Source organism: Alnus glutinosa, chromosome 10, assembly GCF_958979055.1.
Source record: "Alnus glutinosa chromosome 10, dhAlnGlut1.1, whole genome shotgun sequence".
Taxonomy (NCBI): Eukaryota; Viridiplantae; Streptophyta; class Magnoliopsida; order Fagales; family Betulaceae; genus Alnus; species Alnus glutinosa.
This window is the reverse complement of record NC_084895.1, coordinates 27,397,175-27,413,983: the sequence shown is the minus strand read 5'-3', so window position 1 is coordinate 27,413,983 and position 16,809 is coordinate 27,397,175. Positions and strand designations below refer to the sequence as shown.

Sequence of the window (16,809 nt, the reverse complement as noted above, 5' to 3'; positions counted from 1 at the left end):
AGGAAGGTACCTGACTGTAAAAGTGGATATTATGAAAGAAAGTGGAGACTCTTGCTGGACTCTTAGCTCATCCAATATATTTGTTGGGGACGTGAGCAATCTTGACCCATTCTTCTCCTTCTTTCCTTTCCAACTCTTTCTCCAACAAAGGACAATCGTAGATACTTAGAGTAGAAAGGGAGGCAGGCAGCCCATCTTCTGATATGCACTCAAACTTAGGGCAGTTCAAGATCCTTAGAGTAGAAAGGGAGGCAGGTAGCCCATCTTTTGACATGCGCTCTAACTTAGGGCAGTAACTGATCTCCAATTCTTCAAGAGAAGTGAGGTGTTGAAGCCCCTTCGTGTCCAAATATTTCAAATTTGGAAAATGCTCGATGAAAAGATTGGTAAGATTGGTAGGCAGCAACCCCTCATCTGGAAAGGACTCCGCATCTTCAGATTTGTCACTGATTGAGAATCTTCTGACATACGGTAGAGTTTGCAAACCCCACCCCAACCGGCTCGCAAAGAGTTTGTCACAATTGTAGATGAAAATTTCATTCAAATTGGAAGGCAAGCCCCCTTCAGGAAACGACTCAACTTGTGGACAATCTTCTATATACAATTCCTCAAGAGAGGGAAGAAGGATGTGCATCTTTTCAGGTAGTGACTGAAGACTCCTACAATCGTTGATCGTAAAATCTTTAAGGTTAGGGGCCCGCAATCCTCCATGTGGAAAATATGCAAAATTAGGGCACAGACTGATTTTTATCTGCGAGAGGAGTAAATCTTGTTCATGTTGTTCTCCAACTGTAAGAGATTCTAGATCCTCACAATTCCAGATTTCCAGACGGCGAAGCTTTGGGAACAATGGAAAGGACTTAAGAAAACCACAACCGTCCAAGGTCAATTTTTCAAGGGATGAATAGTTCAGGTGGATTGGAAGCTCTAACTTCCAACAGCTTTTGATGCTAAGCTTTTTTATTCCAATCGGCGATTCGTTTAATAGAACCGTATTGCAATCTGTAAACTCCAGTTTACATAGAGAAGAAGCCCTAGGGATTGAAGCCACCAGCTGGGGACAATTATCAATGGAAAGTTCGGCTAAAGAAGGAAGATGGGCGGGCAACCCACTTGTAAGCTTAGGGCAATCACGAATCGTAAGATCTCTAAGATTAGGAAAAGCTCGACCTTCGTTTTCAACCTCAAAATGAGACCATTCCTTCCACTCCAACATAACAGAAAACCAGAGAGATTTCAAGGCTCCAAATGGCTTCATCGAAGGGGATCCACTGCCATAAAACTGACGATCTATCGTAACAACTCCATCCAACTTAAGAATCCAGAGGTCCCGCAGAGAGGGTAGTTGCCCAAGTGGTGGCAAGCTACCACAAAATTTACAGTTTTCTAGAAGAAGAGATGCTATATTAGAGAATGAAGCATTCCCAACCCAGTCTGGAAAACTTGTGCCCCCATAGCCTTCGATAATGAGGCTTTCCAAGTTTGAATGGGGCCAGAGACTATCAAGTACGATTTTATGACTTTCTGAAGCATTAGTATCACCTTTCCACTCCAATACCAAATTCTCAAGGTACTTCATATCCCTCAAGTTTCTGCCCTTAGCAGCCATTGGAGATTCAATATTTTGGAGCTCCAAAACAGAAAGTGATCCCTGAAGATTTGTAAGTTTCCCTAACTCTTCAATGCCACATCCACTATTGCTAACGATAAATGTAGATAATGTCTGAAGACATTTAAGTTTACCCAGATTTATCGGCATTTCCATTATCCCTGTTTTAGCAATATTAAGATAACGCAAATTAATGAGTTTATGCATATCTCTTGGCAAGGCAGCAAGACAGTAACAATGTGATAAATTCAATATTTGCAAATTGCACAACTTACATATCGAATCAGGCAACCTTTCAATGTGAGTGTCAAAAATGGTCAAATAACGTAAATGTTTAAATTTACCAATTGAGTCTGGCAACTCCTTTATCCCCCCAGATAGAATAAGAACCCGTAAGCATCTTATCATCGGTGATAAAAATTTGATTCCATATCTGTAATAAAAATTTGAGAAACCTTTTAAATATTCTAACTCTATGATAGTGCGCAACTTCATAGATTCGTGAAAGGTCTCTAACTTCTTAATATCAAAATTTTCAGAAGAAGAGAAATGACGAGTCTTGCTTAGAATTTCACGAGAATTGTCATCTTTGTGGCATAAAGTAAACTCTTTAGATATAAACTTTGCCAAATCGTTGACAAGATCATGCATTACATATTTATCATCATCATACTTTTTGCTCTTGGATCGTTGGAATAATGATCTTGATACAAGAGCAAGGAAGTAATCATCACCAACTTCTTCCATTGTTATGTTTTGGAGTTGTGGCAAAAAACCTTCCGCCATCCACAATAAGACTAATTCATCTTTTCTGAAAGCATGATCCTTTGAAAATATGGAGCAGTATGCAAAGCATCGCCTTACAGGTGGCGGAAGATATTTATAACTTAAAATTAGAGCAGGAAGGATGTCTGTATGTTTAATTGGTGAATCCCACAATTCACTTCTCAATATCTTATCCCATTCATTAACACATAAGTTAGACCGCAAAAGAGCCCCAATTGCCGTGATTGCTAAAGGTAAGCCTTTACACTTCTCTACGATTTGGCTTCCTATTTCTTCAAGTTGTGGATATGCATTAAAGTTACCATTGGGGAATGCATATTTTGCAAATAGTGACCAACAATCTTCTTTTGATAAATCCGTTATAGGATGGTCTTTACCATCCATGATTCTTGCCACCTCATGATCACGTGTTGTTATAATAACCTTACTTCCTTGTGCCCCAAATTTAAGAGCATTACGTAAGACCACCCATTTGGCATTATTCTTCTCCCAAACATCGTCTAAAACAACTAGGAATTTCTTTCCTGTCAATCTCTCCTTGAGATCATTTTGAAGTTGATCTAAATTATCCTTAATATCACAAGGTGATCGAGTTACTGCCTCTATAATTGTTCTCATGACCATGAACACGTTAAATGGATCTGAAACACAAACCCATGCTTTATGCTCAAAATGGTCCTTCAGCATTTCATCATTGTAAACAAGCTGCGCAAGGGTAGTTTTACCAATTCCCCCCATGCCGACTATGGCAATCACACCCGTCTTATCGCCACTTGCACCATCTGAGAGCAGCGAGTTAATTATTGCCTTCTTATCATCATCTCTACCAAAAATACCAGATTCATCGACCAAAGAAGTGGTGGGCAGTCTTTCTGATGGATTCCCTCCAACACCTTCTCTCAAACCTAAATTCTCCTTTTGATCTACTAGAAAATCTAGTGTGCCAAGTAGCTCTTCTATCTGTTTTTCTACCTTCTTGACAAAACGAGAAGTAGATCTAGAGATGGAGTTGCGTACCTTACTTCCAAAGTTTCCAAATTCAGCATCCAACTTGCGTTGCTGGGCTTTTGTAGAAATCTCGTCCAAGACTTGCTCAGCATCATAGATAGAATCATAGACAGCATCAACCCACACTTTCACATCAGGCCTTGTAAATTGCTTGTCCTCCGCATCCATAAGCACTGCATTCACGGACAGCAATTTTATCTTCAACCTCGTTAAGAGCCTGTCATCAAGTACATTTCGTCCTCGAAATAAGTCAATGAAGTCGCCCGACGCCATTCTTTCAAAAAACACTTGGACAGTGGGAGAGATAAACATGCCTGCAGCTGCAATTGCAATTTCAGCCATGTTGTTATCTTGTTTGGAAATGATCAAAGGAACCGAAGGAAGATGATTGCAAAGGGCAGAGCAAAATGAGACTGGAATGCAAGGTGTCTTTAGCTTTTTACACCCAAGAACATATATATAGGAATGGCGCAAGCTAATGAAAAAGCCAAAAAGAGTAATGGACGCACATGGCCCTACCCACGTGTTTCTTCTTTGAATGTCGAAAGAAATCAAAGGAAATGAATGTGGGCGATTGATGTGAAGTTAAAAATATCTCACGGCCCTACCCATTTTGTCTCTTCTTTGCAAATTGCAATGGAAGAAATCAAAGGAAATAAATTTAATACATCCTCTACATATCTCTTATATATTGGTATTTATTTTACGTGAGAAAGAAAAATTATTTGATTGAGATTTGCTATCCATTTGAAATAAACAATCCAAATAAAATGTATTGCACCTTACACAATACCCAAAATAGTGGCACTAATATAAATCCCAAATAACTATACTTTGATATATAGGGACATTTATTTGACACCCATTTTTATAAACTTACAACGAAGCTCAAGTCGTTACCGAACGATCGTAAACCTTTATCTAAAATTCAGATTCTTGAAACCTTCACAAAAAAAGAAACTTACGAGTAATGTTATAAAAAGATGCTTCTGTTACAAAAAGATGGATGGACATGGCAAGCCACCAATTGATACTTGTTAGTCCTCCTTTTCAAAAAAAGAAAAAAGAAAAAATTGTTTATTTATGGATATTTGAATTATGAGTAATGTTAAACTTTATACTCATTTATTCGGTTCATATGTCACACTGAATGTTGTGTTTAAAGTGGTTTATCATGTTAATTATTTTAAAAAAAATAAAAATATTAATCACTTAAAACATGTCTCGTTTATTAGTCAGTATGACATAAGTGGAGACTACATCTTTCTTTTTTTTCTTTTTTCGGTTCATAGGGGAAAAAAAAGGGGGAAATTAAAGGATTCTTTCCTCTTCGGGTACAAAAATGAAATATACAATGGAGTTCAAGAGTCTTGGCATTTTGGTGACCCTTTTTTAATCGATGACATCAGGGAACATTCTAGCCTCGAACCATCCCGACAACGGTCACATGGGTATCTTTTCAACTAGTAGATTTGGATTTTGTATGAACAAATGAATTTATATATATATATATATATATATAAAAAAAACAAAAGAACCAAAAGTGAAAGATTCCGTGTGGTGATCTTTGTAGAGAAAAGTACAAAATATATACAATAAAATACATCAACTTTAAATTATAACTATGAAATGAATATTATTCATTTCATTTAAAATAAAGAAGGTTATATTCTGGAAATGGGTGTATAGTTTACCAAGATATCCTTCAATAAATGTTTAAATTAAGACATTCATTTCTCTAAAGGAAATCGAATCCTCTTCGGTAGGAGTGTACTTGTAGAGACAGGGACGAAGCCAGAAAGTATTTTGGGCAGGGCCAAGCCGCCAAAGCATGAGTTACAAACATATTAAAATAGGGATCGGGTTCAAAGCATAAATAAGAAATATATTAAGATTGAAGATGAAATAAATATATAAAGACGAAATTAGCATCAATTCAGTTTTGACAAAAAAAAAAATTAAATAAATTAACAAAAGAAAATATACAAAATAAGTGTTTCATAATACATCAAATTTCATCTAAAACATCTATCAAAATGGAACCCGTCGTTTTTTTGAATCCCGAAAATCATTTAGCGAATCTATAATAATTGTTGTAGCAACTTCTCTTTCAATTTACACCATTAAAGAATCCATAAAAAAACTCATATTCAATTTTGTTGTGAAGCCTAGTTTTGACAATATTCATAGCTGAAAATGCTCGTTCTGTAGTTGTGGTAGAAACGGGAAGAGTAAGCATAAGTACAATAACTTGAAAAAGAAGTTGGTAGATAGTTGATTTTCTGGTACTAACCAATAATTTGCAAAATTCAGAAATATTTAGCAATGCTTGGAAACTCGAATGTTGAACTACATTATGCTTATAATAGTTAAGTTCTATTTCTAGCTGTTCATTTTCAAGATCAGTAAAGTCTTGCGGATAAAACTTGTTTACTAACTGACAAATATCATCAATTCTAAAAGATTTACGTGTGGCTCAAGAATCAAGAGCCGAGCCAAGAATAAGCAACTCCACCGCATGCTCACTAAACTGGCGATTTAATTCTTGCAATTGAATCACCTAACTCTGTTCCGGCTCTACTGTAGTGTTATTGAATAAAACCGTCTAGGTTATTTCTCAAATAAGGTGTCAAGATGTAACATCGACTGGTTCTCGCTGGCCTAGAACTAGAAAATTAATGATTTTTTTTAGGTTTAATTGGGTAAGGCCAACAAAAATTTAGTTATATGGCCAAAATTTTATTGGGTAGGGCCAACATAATTTGTTAAGAATGGGCTAAAAATAATGTTTTTTTTTTTTTTTTCATCCTTATAATTTTTTTTCTTGAAAATTGGGAGGGGATGGCCCCCCTCCCTCCGTCACTATGCAGAGAGATATTAACCGCCTGTAGATGCGGATGTGGTTAGCAACAATTACTATTAATCTGTATATACGGATGTGGATAATAATTTTAAAATATGCGAATGCGTTTACGATCAATAAGTTTATGCCTAAAGGCAGGAGCCAAATGTGAATGGATGAAAGAAAGAAATTTCATGGAAATTACATTTGAAAAAAGAGAGATGACAATATTCTAGAAAAAGAAGTGCACCACTTAAAGTTGGACCCAGAAGTTCATTCATAGCGTAATTGCTAGTAAATTAGGGATGGCGTGTGACTCATTATATAATGGTTTTATCACCTTAACTTTTGTGTAGTATTATTTATGTGTGAGAGTATTTAATGACTAAATTAGAATAAATTAAGTTATGGTCATTATTTAAGTACTAATACCATAAGAAGAAATTTATGAAATTTATGCGACGCAAGGGTCAAGTGAGAGAATGTTAAAAAGGAGGAGACATTTCATGAGCGTTGCCACTGAAAAAAGAGAGATGACAATCTAGAAACTTCAAGTAAGAGAAAGAGAGAGAGAGAGAGAGAGAGAGAGAGAGAGAGAGAGAGTCAATACTATCAAGTATTAAATGAGAAAACAATCAACAATAGTTGGTCAATGTTCTGAGAACTATCTCCGTCTCTAACAGCTTCCAAAAATAGCATTTAATTGAAAGCCAGTCAAGCTGTTGTTGAGAGCCAAATTAATTCCTGCAGCTCATATCTAGAGAAGCCAATCTTGTGTACACTGAAGAAATGGATCATTCTCACAAGAAGTTTAACCATTCAAGTAAAAGCTCTTTATTCCAGGAATTAAGAGACTAGACTAGAAGCAATCTGCCCCTTCTTTACTTCAATTTCATTGCCGCCTTGTCTTGATCATTCGTTTCACTGTGATAATGCACCAAATTTCATTGAATTATCTTTTCATCGAAAATGATCTTGTGATGAGCGGGGCAGAGTAAGCACAAACAGGAACAACATTAACATAAAACAACTAAGTGAATAATAATAATTGTAGCTATTATATGTAGGGTGAAAACCAATTAATGCAGAAGCCAAATTTTTAATATATGATAGCTCTGCATTTTTTAGTGGAAGAGAAGTTAGTTGTTGGCATAAAGGGCCTCACAACATGTTGAATGGTAACTGGAGAAGCGGGAAATTTTGGCTAGAAGAAAAAGAGGAAAAAGATGTCATATTATATCTAACACAAAATAAACATGTTATAGAAGGTCGATAGAGTTACTAAGAAAAGAGATGCACGATTAAAGCACCTGATAAAATGATCAAGGGGCATCAACCAAGCCAAAATTGGATTGATCATCAACATTTACTGCTACACCTTGTGTTCGAGAGTTTTCAAAACATAGGCATAAAACATATTTGTCAACAGAATCCACATATTGAAATAAATAGAAAAGTCATCCATCTTAGAAAGATTTTTTGGAAATTGAATTGTTCTATGTATCAAATGAATTAAAATTTTCCAGTGTCATAAATAAACAAAATAAGATCTCTTATATGATGTATGTTGATCTCATTTCAATATCCATACAATGAGATTCCATTGATTTCCAGATATGATAATACATGGCTGATTGCAAACAGCAATAAAAAATGGGGCATGGAAGCATTGAGCAGAACCAAGGCCGTTTATCTTACCGCCTGTTTATAAACTATTATTGTCAAAGCACGAGAGCTTATAACTTGACAGCATCCTATTTGGAAGCGGACTGACAGGACTGTCAACAATCATCCGGTCCATTGTTGACCTTGATTTCCAAGAGTCTGCCAACTGCTTGCCTACAAATTCTTGAAGCTACAATCTTGAGAAGCATGCCTGTGCACATCAAAGAAAGGATCATCGCTTTAAGAAGATAGCCACTCATGTAAAAAAGTTCTCAAGATATTATAAGGAATCTGTGCTGTCTTTAATTAAATCTCACATTCAACATTGTCTTGATCATTAGCTTTACTGTAGCTGCTTGTTAATATTGAAACAGCTGCTCATTTGCTGTCCATGATACCAGAGACAGATTCTGGAGATTGCTGAGCAACTCTTTATCCCATGATGAGAGCATTGAAACACGTTCGGTTGGAAAAAAAAGAAAGGAAAATTTGGTAAGAGTGAAGAAAACAACTGAAAGTACTCAGATCATCAGGTTTCAAAATATTGATTTTTAAGCCCATTGGGGAACAATCATGGGAGTATCATAACATCTAAACAAAGTTTTGCTTTCTAGTGAGGAGAAAGGAACTTGTCTAAGGTTTTAAATGCAGAACTCACTTTTTGTAATTCTATAGTCATAGAAGAAAGACACAAGGAAAAGGATTCCAAAGGCAACTAGGACTACATCACATAAGTCATCAATTAAAAAGTCTCTTTCAATGTTGATGGGTCCCACCATATGACTGGAGAAATACAAGTCATACTATAACAAGTATCTCACATACAAGCTCACTTCTCTGTTTTTTTAGATGAATAGCTCAAGAAGTTCAGATCTTGAAGAGATGGAAGTTACCTTGCATGAATAAGCCTAAGGCTTGGCTTCATGGGAGATCTTGTACGTGAATAAGCTAGTGATGCCCCAATTCCTGATGCCCAGAGGGCCCCTATATTAGCTACTAGTAAAAAACAGGAACATATTAATTGAGAAAGAGGATTATTACTGGCCAATGCTGGTCAGCTTGTGCTCTGAGACCCAAGACTGAATTGCTTCCATCCTGTTTTTCTTCTTTAACCAAGTTCTGAGTATACCAGTGAGTAGAATGAGTGGGGTGGAAGTGGGTAAAAGTCTACATGATGAAGCAAGTATGTCACAGAGCAAATTCCATTCCTCTCTCTGTGCAAACTGTTCATTGATGATGATTAAAAAGAAAAGGCATAAATAGATTATAGTAAATGCGGTAACTTTATGATCAATACATGCATGAAACTTTTGTTATAATTGTTGGAGATGGAAACAATTATTACTATAGAGATAGCGATCATTGCAGAGTAAAGGAACAAACAGGTTTGATTTGGCTTGTCTGACTTTTTGGGCAACAGTACAAAGGCCAAGATCATGTCAAAAAGTCAACCTCACAATAAATTCAGAAACAAAAACCTAGTGTTTATATAGTTTCACAAGGTATATTGTTGGTTTCTTATAATAATATCATCAGAATGTACCGATATTCTGGTCAAAATATGCTGTAAAAAGAAGCAATATCTCCAGAAAATCTTGCAACTAGAAAAACTTATTGAACTCTTACCTAATATAAATTCTAAACAATGCGTTACAATATCAAAAAGAAAACATTTTTTCAACAGCAATAGAAACTTACACATAAAGAGAAGAGCGAGATTTCTTTTCAGTATTTCAAGGGGCATGGTGTTTACAATGCTAAGAGATCATTGTTCATCATTGCAAAAACAACCTGAAAGTGAAAACGACCCATGTAATGAAAGAGCCTTCAAAAATACATTGTGAACAATGAGTTCATAAGATAGACTAGCATCCTCTATCCCTAATACAGACAAGTATGAAATGGGGGAAAATAGTCAGCAACAAAAATTGTTTTTATTTGGATTTGATAGAAAATAGTTTAATGAAATCTCACCTAATACAAATTGTAAACAATGCTTTGCATTTTCTTCATTGGGATATGAAACTTACGCTACAGAGAAGAGCACGTGTTTGTTTCCAGAATTCCAGGATCAGGATCAGGATCCTGGAATTTACAATGCTCAAGTGATCATTATTTACCATAGCAGTAACACCTGCAAGTGAAAAGTGACTTATTCAATGAGGGTCCTTCAAAATACATTGTGAATAAGATAGAATTACATCTTTATCTCTGAACTTTTGACAGAGATTGATATGTTCTTTAAAAGTAAAGATGAAGCTCTTTAAGATGAATATCTGAAAGTACCTTTAGGTAAGGTGAACGCTCAACTTATAGATCCTGCGTGCTCTCCCACAAGATGCACACATACATGAGCAATAACTAAAGAATCGGCCATTGTATTGACAGATATGCTATCTGCAACTCCCTCCTTGTAATCACCAACAATTAAAGCACATTGGACACCATCATCAGCTGCTGGGTTAGCATTCTATTCACAACCATTTGATTCTTGTTGCAATTGTTTCGAGCCATTCATAGTATCCCCAATAGCAGAATTATCACGAAAGGTTGGCCAAGGTGTGTCTTCACCAATTGACTGAACCAAATGTCTTCAGTAACCAAGTTATATGCAAAAATCTGGAAAAAGAGGAAAATTATCACACAAATTAATCATAAGAGCACAATGAGACACTGACCAATAAATATACCTTTGTACTACCAACTGGAACACCTGCAGCAGAGGAGTATGCCACCAAAGCAAAAAGAAATCCCAACAGAACATTTACACTATTTCAGAGTTCTCAGAGGAGCTGCAAAAAAGAGATTGTTATAAAAAGAGCTACTAGAATATTGAATTTCACAAGCAGAAGAATCAACTACAGAACTTTATAATCAGTTAATTTTTAATTCCATTGCAATTGCCAACTAAATTCAAGACTTTGCTTCCACAAACTACCAGATATAAACACAGAAAAATAAAAAAGATATCATGAAAGTTCTTAGAAAAACTCAGATAAATAAGCATATTAGATAGAAGTGAACAAATCTTTTGACAAGAAACTCTTGAAACAAAATAAAGAAATCAAGTATTCTTTGTCTAAACGTACATTAGCTCAAATCATGGCAACAATGTTAGTTGAAGACATTTTTTCTTTATGGGATTTGTAAATAACTCACCCTTCATGAGACTTGAACCCGTCACATCATCAACCAACCCCGACCTCGTACTAGTGCCGTAGAGCCAATGTCATGCTAATGAACTCAAAATGGCATAATCAACTACTCTTAACCCAGTTTGTACCAGCACAATTAACAAAGCCCAGAGCTTGTAATTCACCCCAGATGACCTGCTCAAAAGGCAAACACTGCTCAAAACCCAACTGATATGAGATGTTTTGGTTAAATTGGAAATTCGTTTTCAAATCAAAACATAATTATTAAACAAAAATGAATAAAGAATAAACAAAGCACTATGTTTCATCAGAGATAGCAGCTAAGCAAAATTAAAATAGAAATGTGGTAAATTATATTGATAATTACTAGCTTATTGAAAAGAGAAAGTACCTGACAGTAAAAGTTGATATTATAAAAGAAAGTGGAGGCAGCTCATTTAATCAAGTTTCCATCAATATATTTGCAGGGGATGTGGGCAATCTTGCGCCATTCTTTTCCTTTTTTCGTTTGCCACTCTTTCTTCAGCAAAGGACATTCGTAGATCCTTAGAGTAGAAAGGGAGGCAGGCAGCCCGTCTTCTGGCATGCACTTTAACTCAGGGCAGTTCGAGATCAACAATCGTTGAAGAGACGTTAGGTGTTGAAGGCCCTCCTTGTCCAAAGATTTCAAATTTGGAAAGCATTCGATGCGAAGATAGGTAAGATTGGCAGGCAGCAACCCCACCTCTGAAAAGGACTCCATATCTTCATATTTGCCTCCGATTTTGAATGTTCTAACGGACAAGAGATTTTGCAAACCCCAACCCGTCCGACTCGCAAAGAGTTTCTCACAATCGATGATGGCAATCAATTTCAGATTGGACGGCAAGCCCCCGTCAGGGAACGACTCAACTTCTGGACAATTATATATAGACAATGTCTCAAGAGACGAAAGAAGCATGTTCATCTTCTCAGGTAGTGACAGCAGACTTCCACAATTGGTGACCCAAAAATCTTTAAGGTTGGGGGCATACAGTCCTCCTTTTGGAAAACATACGAAATTGGGGCATCCATTGATGTCGATGTCTATCAGTGAGAGGAGTAGATCTTGTTCATGTTGTTCTCGAACTGTAAGAGATTCTAGATTCCCACAATCCCTGATTTCAAGACGACGGAGCTTTGGGAATAAATCTAGTGGAAAGGACTTGAGAGAATCACAACGGTCCAACATCAAATCTTCAATGGATGAATAGTCAACATTTGTTGGGAGCTCTAACTTCCTACAACTTTCAATGGTTAGGGTTTTTAGTGTCGGTTGGCCACCCCAGAAAAGAAACTCTAGTGCATCGAGTCGTTGAATTTCGAGCTTCTCTATTCCAGTTGGCAATTCATTCAATAGAACCTTATCACAATTTATTAGTAGCAGCTCACATAGAGCGTAAGCCCTAGGGAGTGCAGCCACCAGCTGGGGACATTCACGAATCTCAAGTTTGGCTAAACAAGGAAGATAGACGGGCAACCCTCTTGCTAGCTTGGGGCAAATGCAAATATAAAGCTCTTCAAGTTGAGGAAAAGCTCCACCTCCATTTTCATTGTCAAAAGAAATCCATTTCTCCCACTTTAACATATTCTCCAACCTTAGAACTTTCAAGGCTCCAAATGGTTTCATTGAAGAAGACCCACTGCCATAAAACTCACGGCCCACTGTAACAACTCCATCCAACCCAACAATAGAGAGGTCCTGCAGAGAGGGCAGTTGCCCAAGTTGTGGCAAGCTGCAACAATATTTACAGTTTTCTAGACGAAGAGATGCCATATTAGAGAACGAAGGATGACCTACCCAATTCGAAAAACTTTTACCACCATAATACTTGATAGCAAGGCTTTTCAAATTTGTATGGGGTTTGAGACTATCAAGTATTTGTAATTGTACAGTTATTTGACCATCTGAAGTATTTGTATCACGATTCCACGCCAATACCAACTGCTCAAGGTAATTCCTATACCTTGTGTTTATGTACTTAGCATTCGTAGGAGATTCAACATTTTGGAGCTCCAAAATAGAAAGTGATCTTCGAAGATTTGTAAGTTTTTGTAGCTCTCTAATGCAAGATGTGCTATTTTTGCTTAAGATAAATGTAGATAGTGTTTGAAGACATTTTAGTCTACCCAGCTTTAACGGCATATCCTTCATGCGGTAAGCTCCAGTAATATCAAGATGGCGTAAATTAATGAGTTGATGCATATCTCTTGGCAAGGTAGCAAGATCCCTACAATGGGATAAATTCAATGTTTGCAAATTGCACAACTTACATACAGAATCAGGCAACCTTTTAATCCAAGTGGAAGAAAGGTCCAAATAACGTAAGTGTATAATTTTGCCAATTGAATCTGGCAATTCACTTAAGTCCCCATAGTGAGATAGAATGAGCACCCGCAGGCATCTTATCATTGGTAATAAAAATTGGGTTCCATACCTATAGACCGAACTGTCCATAAAGAAATTTAATTCTATGACAGTGCGCAATCTCTTACCCCTATGAAGGGCCTCGAACTTCTTATTAATATCAAAACTTTGGGAGAAATAGGACAAATGGCGAGTCTTGCTTCCAATTTCATGAGAAGAGTCGTCTTCAAGGCTTAAAGAGAATTGTTTAGATATAAATTTTGCTAAATCGTTTGCAAGATCATGCATTATATATTCATCACCACTTGATTGTTGGAATAATGATGTTGATACAAGAGTAAGAAAGAAATCACCACCAACTTCTTCCATTGTTTTGTTTTCGAGTTGCGGCAAGAAACCTTCTGCCATCCATAATAAGACTAATTGATCTTTCTTGAAAGCATAATCCTTTGGAAATATAGAGCAGTATGCAAAGCATCGCTTTAAATGTGACGGAAGATATTTATAACTTAATCTTAGAGCAGGAAGGATGCCTGTCTCCTCAATTGGCAAATTCCATAATTCACTTCTCAATACCTTATCCCACTCATCAACGTCTAATTTAGACCGCAATAGAGCCCCAATCGCCTTGATTGCTAAAGGTAGACCTTTGCACTTTTCAACAATTTGTCTTCCTAGTGCTTCTAACTCGAGACGTGCATCAGAGTTACCATTGTGGAATGCATATTTTGCAAATAACGACCAACAATCTTCTTTGGGTAACTCCATTAAACGATGAGTTTCACTAGCGAACATGACTCTTGCAACCTCGGAATCGCATGCTGTTATGACGACTTTACTTCCTTGTGCCCCAAATTTAAAGGGATTGCTTAGGAGCTCCCAATCAACATATTTTTTATTCCAAACATCATCTAAAACAAGTAGAAATTTCTTCTTCATCAATTTCTCTCTGAGTAAAATTTGAAGTCGGTCTAGATCCTTAGTATCATAAGTTGTTGAAGTTACTCTCTCAACAATTGTTTTCGTTACCTTAAATACGTCAAAATCATCCGAAACACAAACCCATACTTCGAGGTCAAAGTGCTCCTTCACCCTGTTATCATTATATACTAACTGAGCAAGGGTGGTCTTTCCTATTCCTCCCATGCCGACTATGGCAATCACACCTATCTCACTGCCACTCGCATCATCAGACAGTAACGAGTTAATTATTGTCTCCTTTTCAAAATCTCTACCACAAATACTAGATTCTTCAATCAAAGAAGTAGTGGGCAATCTTTCTGATGGATTCCCTCCAACACCTCCTCTTAGACCTATATTCTCCTTTTGTTTTACTAAAAAATCAAGTCTGTCAAGTAGCTCTTTTATCTTACTTTCTACTTCCTTGACAAAACGAGAAGTAGAGATGGGGTTGCGTACCTTACAGGCAGTGTTTCCAAATTCAGCATCCAACTTCCGTTGCAAGTCTTTGGTAGCAATCTCGTCCAAGATATTCTCTGCATCATAAACAGCGTCTTTCAGCTCATCAAGCCACACTTTCACATCAGGCTTTGTAAATTGCTTGTCCTCCGCATCTTCAACCACTGCATTCGCGGATAGCAATGTCATCTTCAACCTCATTAAGAGCCCATCATTGAGTTTTCGTTGTCGAAAGAAGTCGACGAACTCGCGAGACGCCATTCTTTCAAAAAACGTTTGGAGGAAGGGAGAGAGAAATATGCCTGCAATCTCAGCCATGTTTCCTGCTTTGCAAGTCGAAGGAAACGAATTAAGGAAGGTGATCGAAAACAGCAGAGCAAAATGAGACTGCAATGCAAGCTATGTTTAGGAAACGGCCAATGGACTCACACTCTCACGGCCCTACCCATTTTGTCTCTTCTTTGCAAATTGCAATGGAAGAAATCCAAAGGAAATGAAGGTGGGCATTGAGTCAATTTAGTCCGCCACCTTTATTACATAACGAATTGAAAAGTCGTTCTGAGGATAGATATTCATGCATGTGCCATCCTATTTCGTGGAAGACATCAAGCCAAATGCCTCGAACCATCCCGACAACGGTCACATGGGTATCTATTCAACTAGTAGATTTGGATTTTGAGTCCAAGTACGATTCGTATGAACAAATGACTTTACATTTTTTATTTTTTATTTAAAAAAGAAAAAAAAAGAACCAAAAGTGGTGATCTTTGTGAAGATGATGGTCAAACCACCAGCCCTCGTAGTTGGTGCCGTCAATCTAATAACACTAGCCCAAGGAACGGGCTCCACCATGAGGCCTCTTCAATCCAGAAGCTTTGGACCATCCACGTGTATGGCAATGAGGCAATCATGCACTCAAACTAACTTCTAAGTTCAAAAGAACTTTTTGGAGGATGCTTCCATGCAGCCGAGAAAAGTATCGGATAAAAAGTATGCAACAACTTCAAATTATGACTATAAAGTATTTCATTTAAAATAGAGATAATTTTATTCTGAAAAGGGATAAATAGTTTAAATTAAGACACTCATTTCTCTCCCTATCTTTCCAAAAAAGCACGCTCTTGTTAAAGGAAAAGGTTTTGGGAATCCTATGCCCTCCTTTTATTCCCATAGTTTGGTTCTTATTGCTGTGTCCCTTTTTAGATTACAAGATTCCCCCATCTTCATCGTCATCACTCTTATTAAAAAGTTTTATTTTTATTTTCGTCATTACTCTGACTTCTTTGTAGCTAAATTATATAGCCATAGGACAGCCATTCTAAGGGCGTTTGGTCAAATTTTACAATTGACTTATTATTATTACAAATATCCTTCCACCCGAAATTACTCGGAATCGGTGGTTGTTTCAAAAGTTAGCCTAATTAAGCAGACAAAAATTATTATCTATATATATGCTAATGCGAATAATAATTTTAAAATATACAGATGGAGATATGTTTACCATCAATAAGTTTATGAACAAAGGAAAGGAAGAAGCCAAATGTAAATGGATGAAAGAAAGAAATTTCATAGAAATTACATATGAAAAAAGAGAGATGGCAGTATTCTAGAAAAAGAAGTGCATGCACTACTTAAAGTTGAACCCGGAAGTTCATTCATAGTGTAATTACTAGTAAATTAGGGATGAAGTGTGACTCATTATATAATGGTTTTATTACCTTATATAACTTTTGTGCAGTATTATTTAGGAATCTATGTGTGTGAGCATCTGATGAATAAATTAGAATAAATAAAGTTATGATCATAATTGAAGTACTTAATACCATAAAGAAATTTATGTGTCATAAAGTTCAAGTGAGAGAATGTTAGAAAGGAGGAGAAATTTCATGAACATTGCCTTTGAAAAAAGAGAGATGACAATCTAGAAGCTTCAAGTACG

The 16,809-nt window shown here is 36.6% G+C and overlaps 2 protein-coding genes across 27 annotated transcripts in view; both read right to left on the bottom strand.

Annotated features, from left to right (window-relative positions):
• LOC133879392 (putative disease resistance protein At3g14460) overlaps nucleotides 1–3,829 on the bottom strand; it is a 154,108-nt gene extending 150,279 nt beyond the window's left edge. For all 17 annotated transcript variants that reach the window (XM_062317957.1, XM_062317958.1, XM_062317952.1 and 14 more), the window contains exon 1: nucleotides 11–3,829. In XM_062317957.1, coding sequence (XP_062173941.1) covers nucleotides 68–3,745 — 3,678 coding nt within the window. In that variant the 5' untranslated portion in view covers nucleotides 3,746–3,829 and the 3' untranslated portion in view covers nucleotides 11–67. The remainder of the gene's footprint in view (nucleotides 1–10) is intronic.
• Nucleotides 1–15,339, bottom strand: part of LOC133879391 (putative disease resistance RPP13-like protein 1) — a 59,573-nt gene extending 44,234 nt beyond the window's left edge. Inside the window, exons 1-10 of one of the 10 annotated variants that reach the window (XM_062317932.1) lie at nucleotides 11,457–15,339; nucleotides 11,070–11,239; nucleotides 10,601–10,702; nucleotides 10,197–10,529; nucleotides 9,885–10,044; nucleotides 9,609–9,701; nucleotides 8,804–9,133; nucleotides 8,228–8,340; nucleotides 7,944–8,121; nucleotides 6,833–7,169 (exon numbers count right to left, since the gene is read on the bottom strand). In XM_062317932.1, coding sequence (XP_062173916.1) covers nucleotides 11,499–15,188 — 3,690 coding nt within the window. In that variant the 5' untranslated portion in view covers nucleotides 15,189–15,339 and the 3' untranslated portion in view covers nucleotides 6,833–7,169; nucleotides 7,944–8,121; nucleotides 8,228–8,340; ... (5 more) ...; nucleotides 11,070–11,239; nucleotides 11,457–11,498. Of the gene's footprint in view, nucleotides 1–6,832; nucleotides 8,122–8,227; nucleotides 8,341–8,803; nucleotides 9,134–9,608; nucleotides 9,702–9,884; nucleotides 10,045–10,196; nucleotides 10,530–10,600; nucleotides 10,703–11,069; nucleotides 11,258–11,456 lie in introns of those variants that run through there. The other 9 variants (XM_062317931.1, XM_062317935.1, XM_062317937.1 and 6 more) reach the window with 9 other exon arrangements.
• Between the last annotated feature and the right edge of the window lie 1,470 nt (nucleotides 15,340–16,809).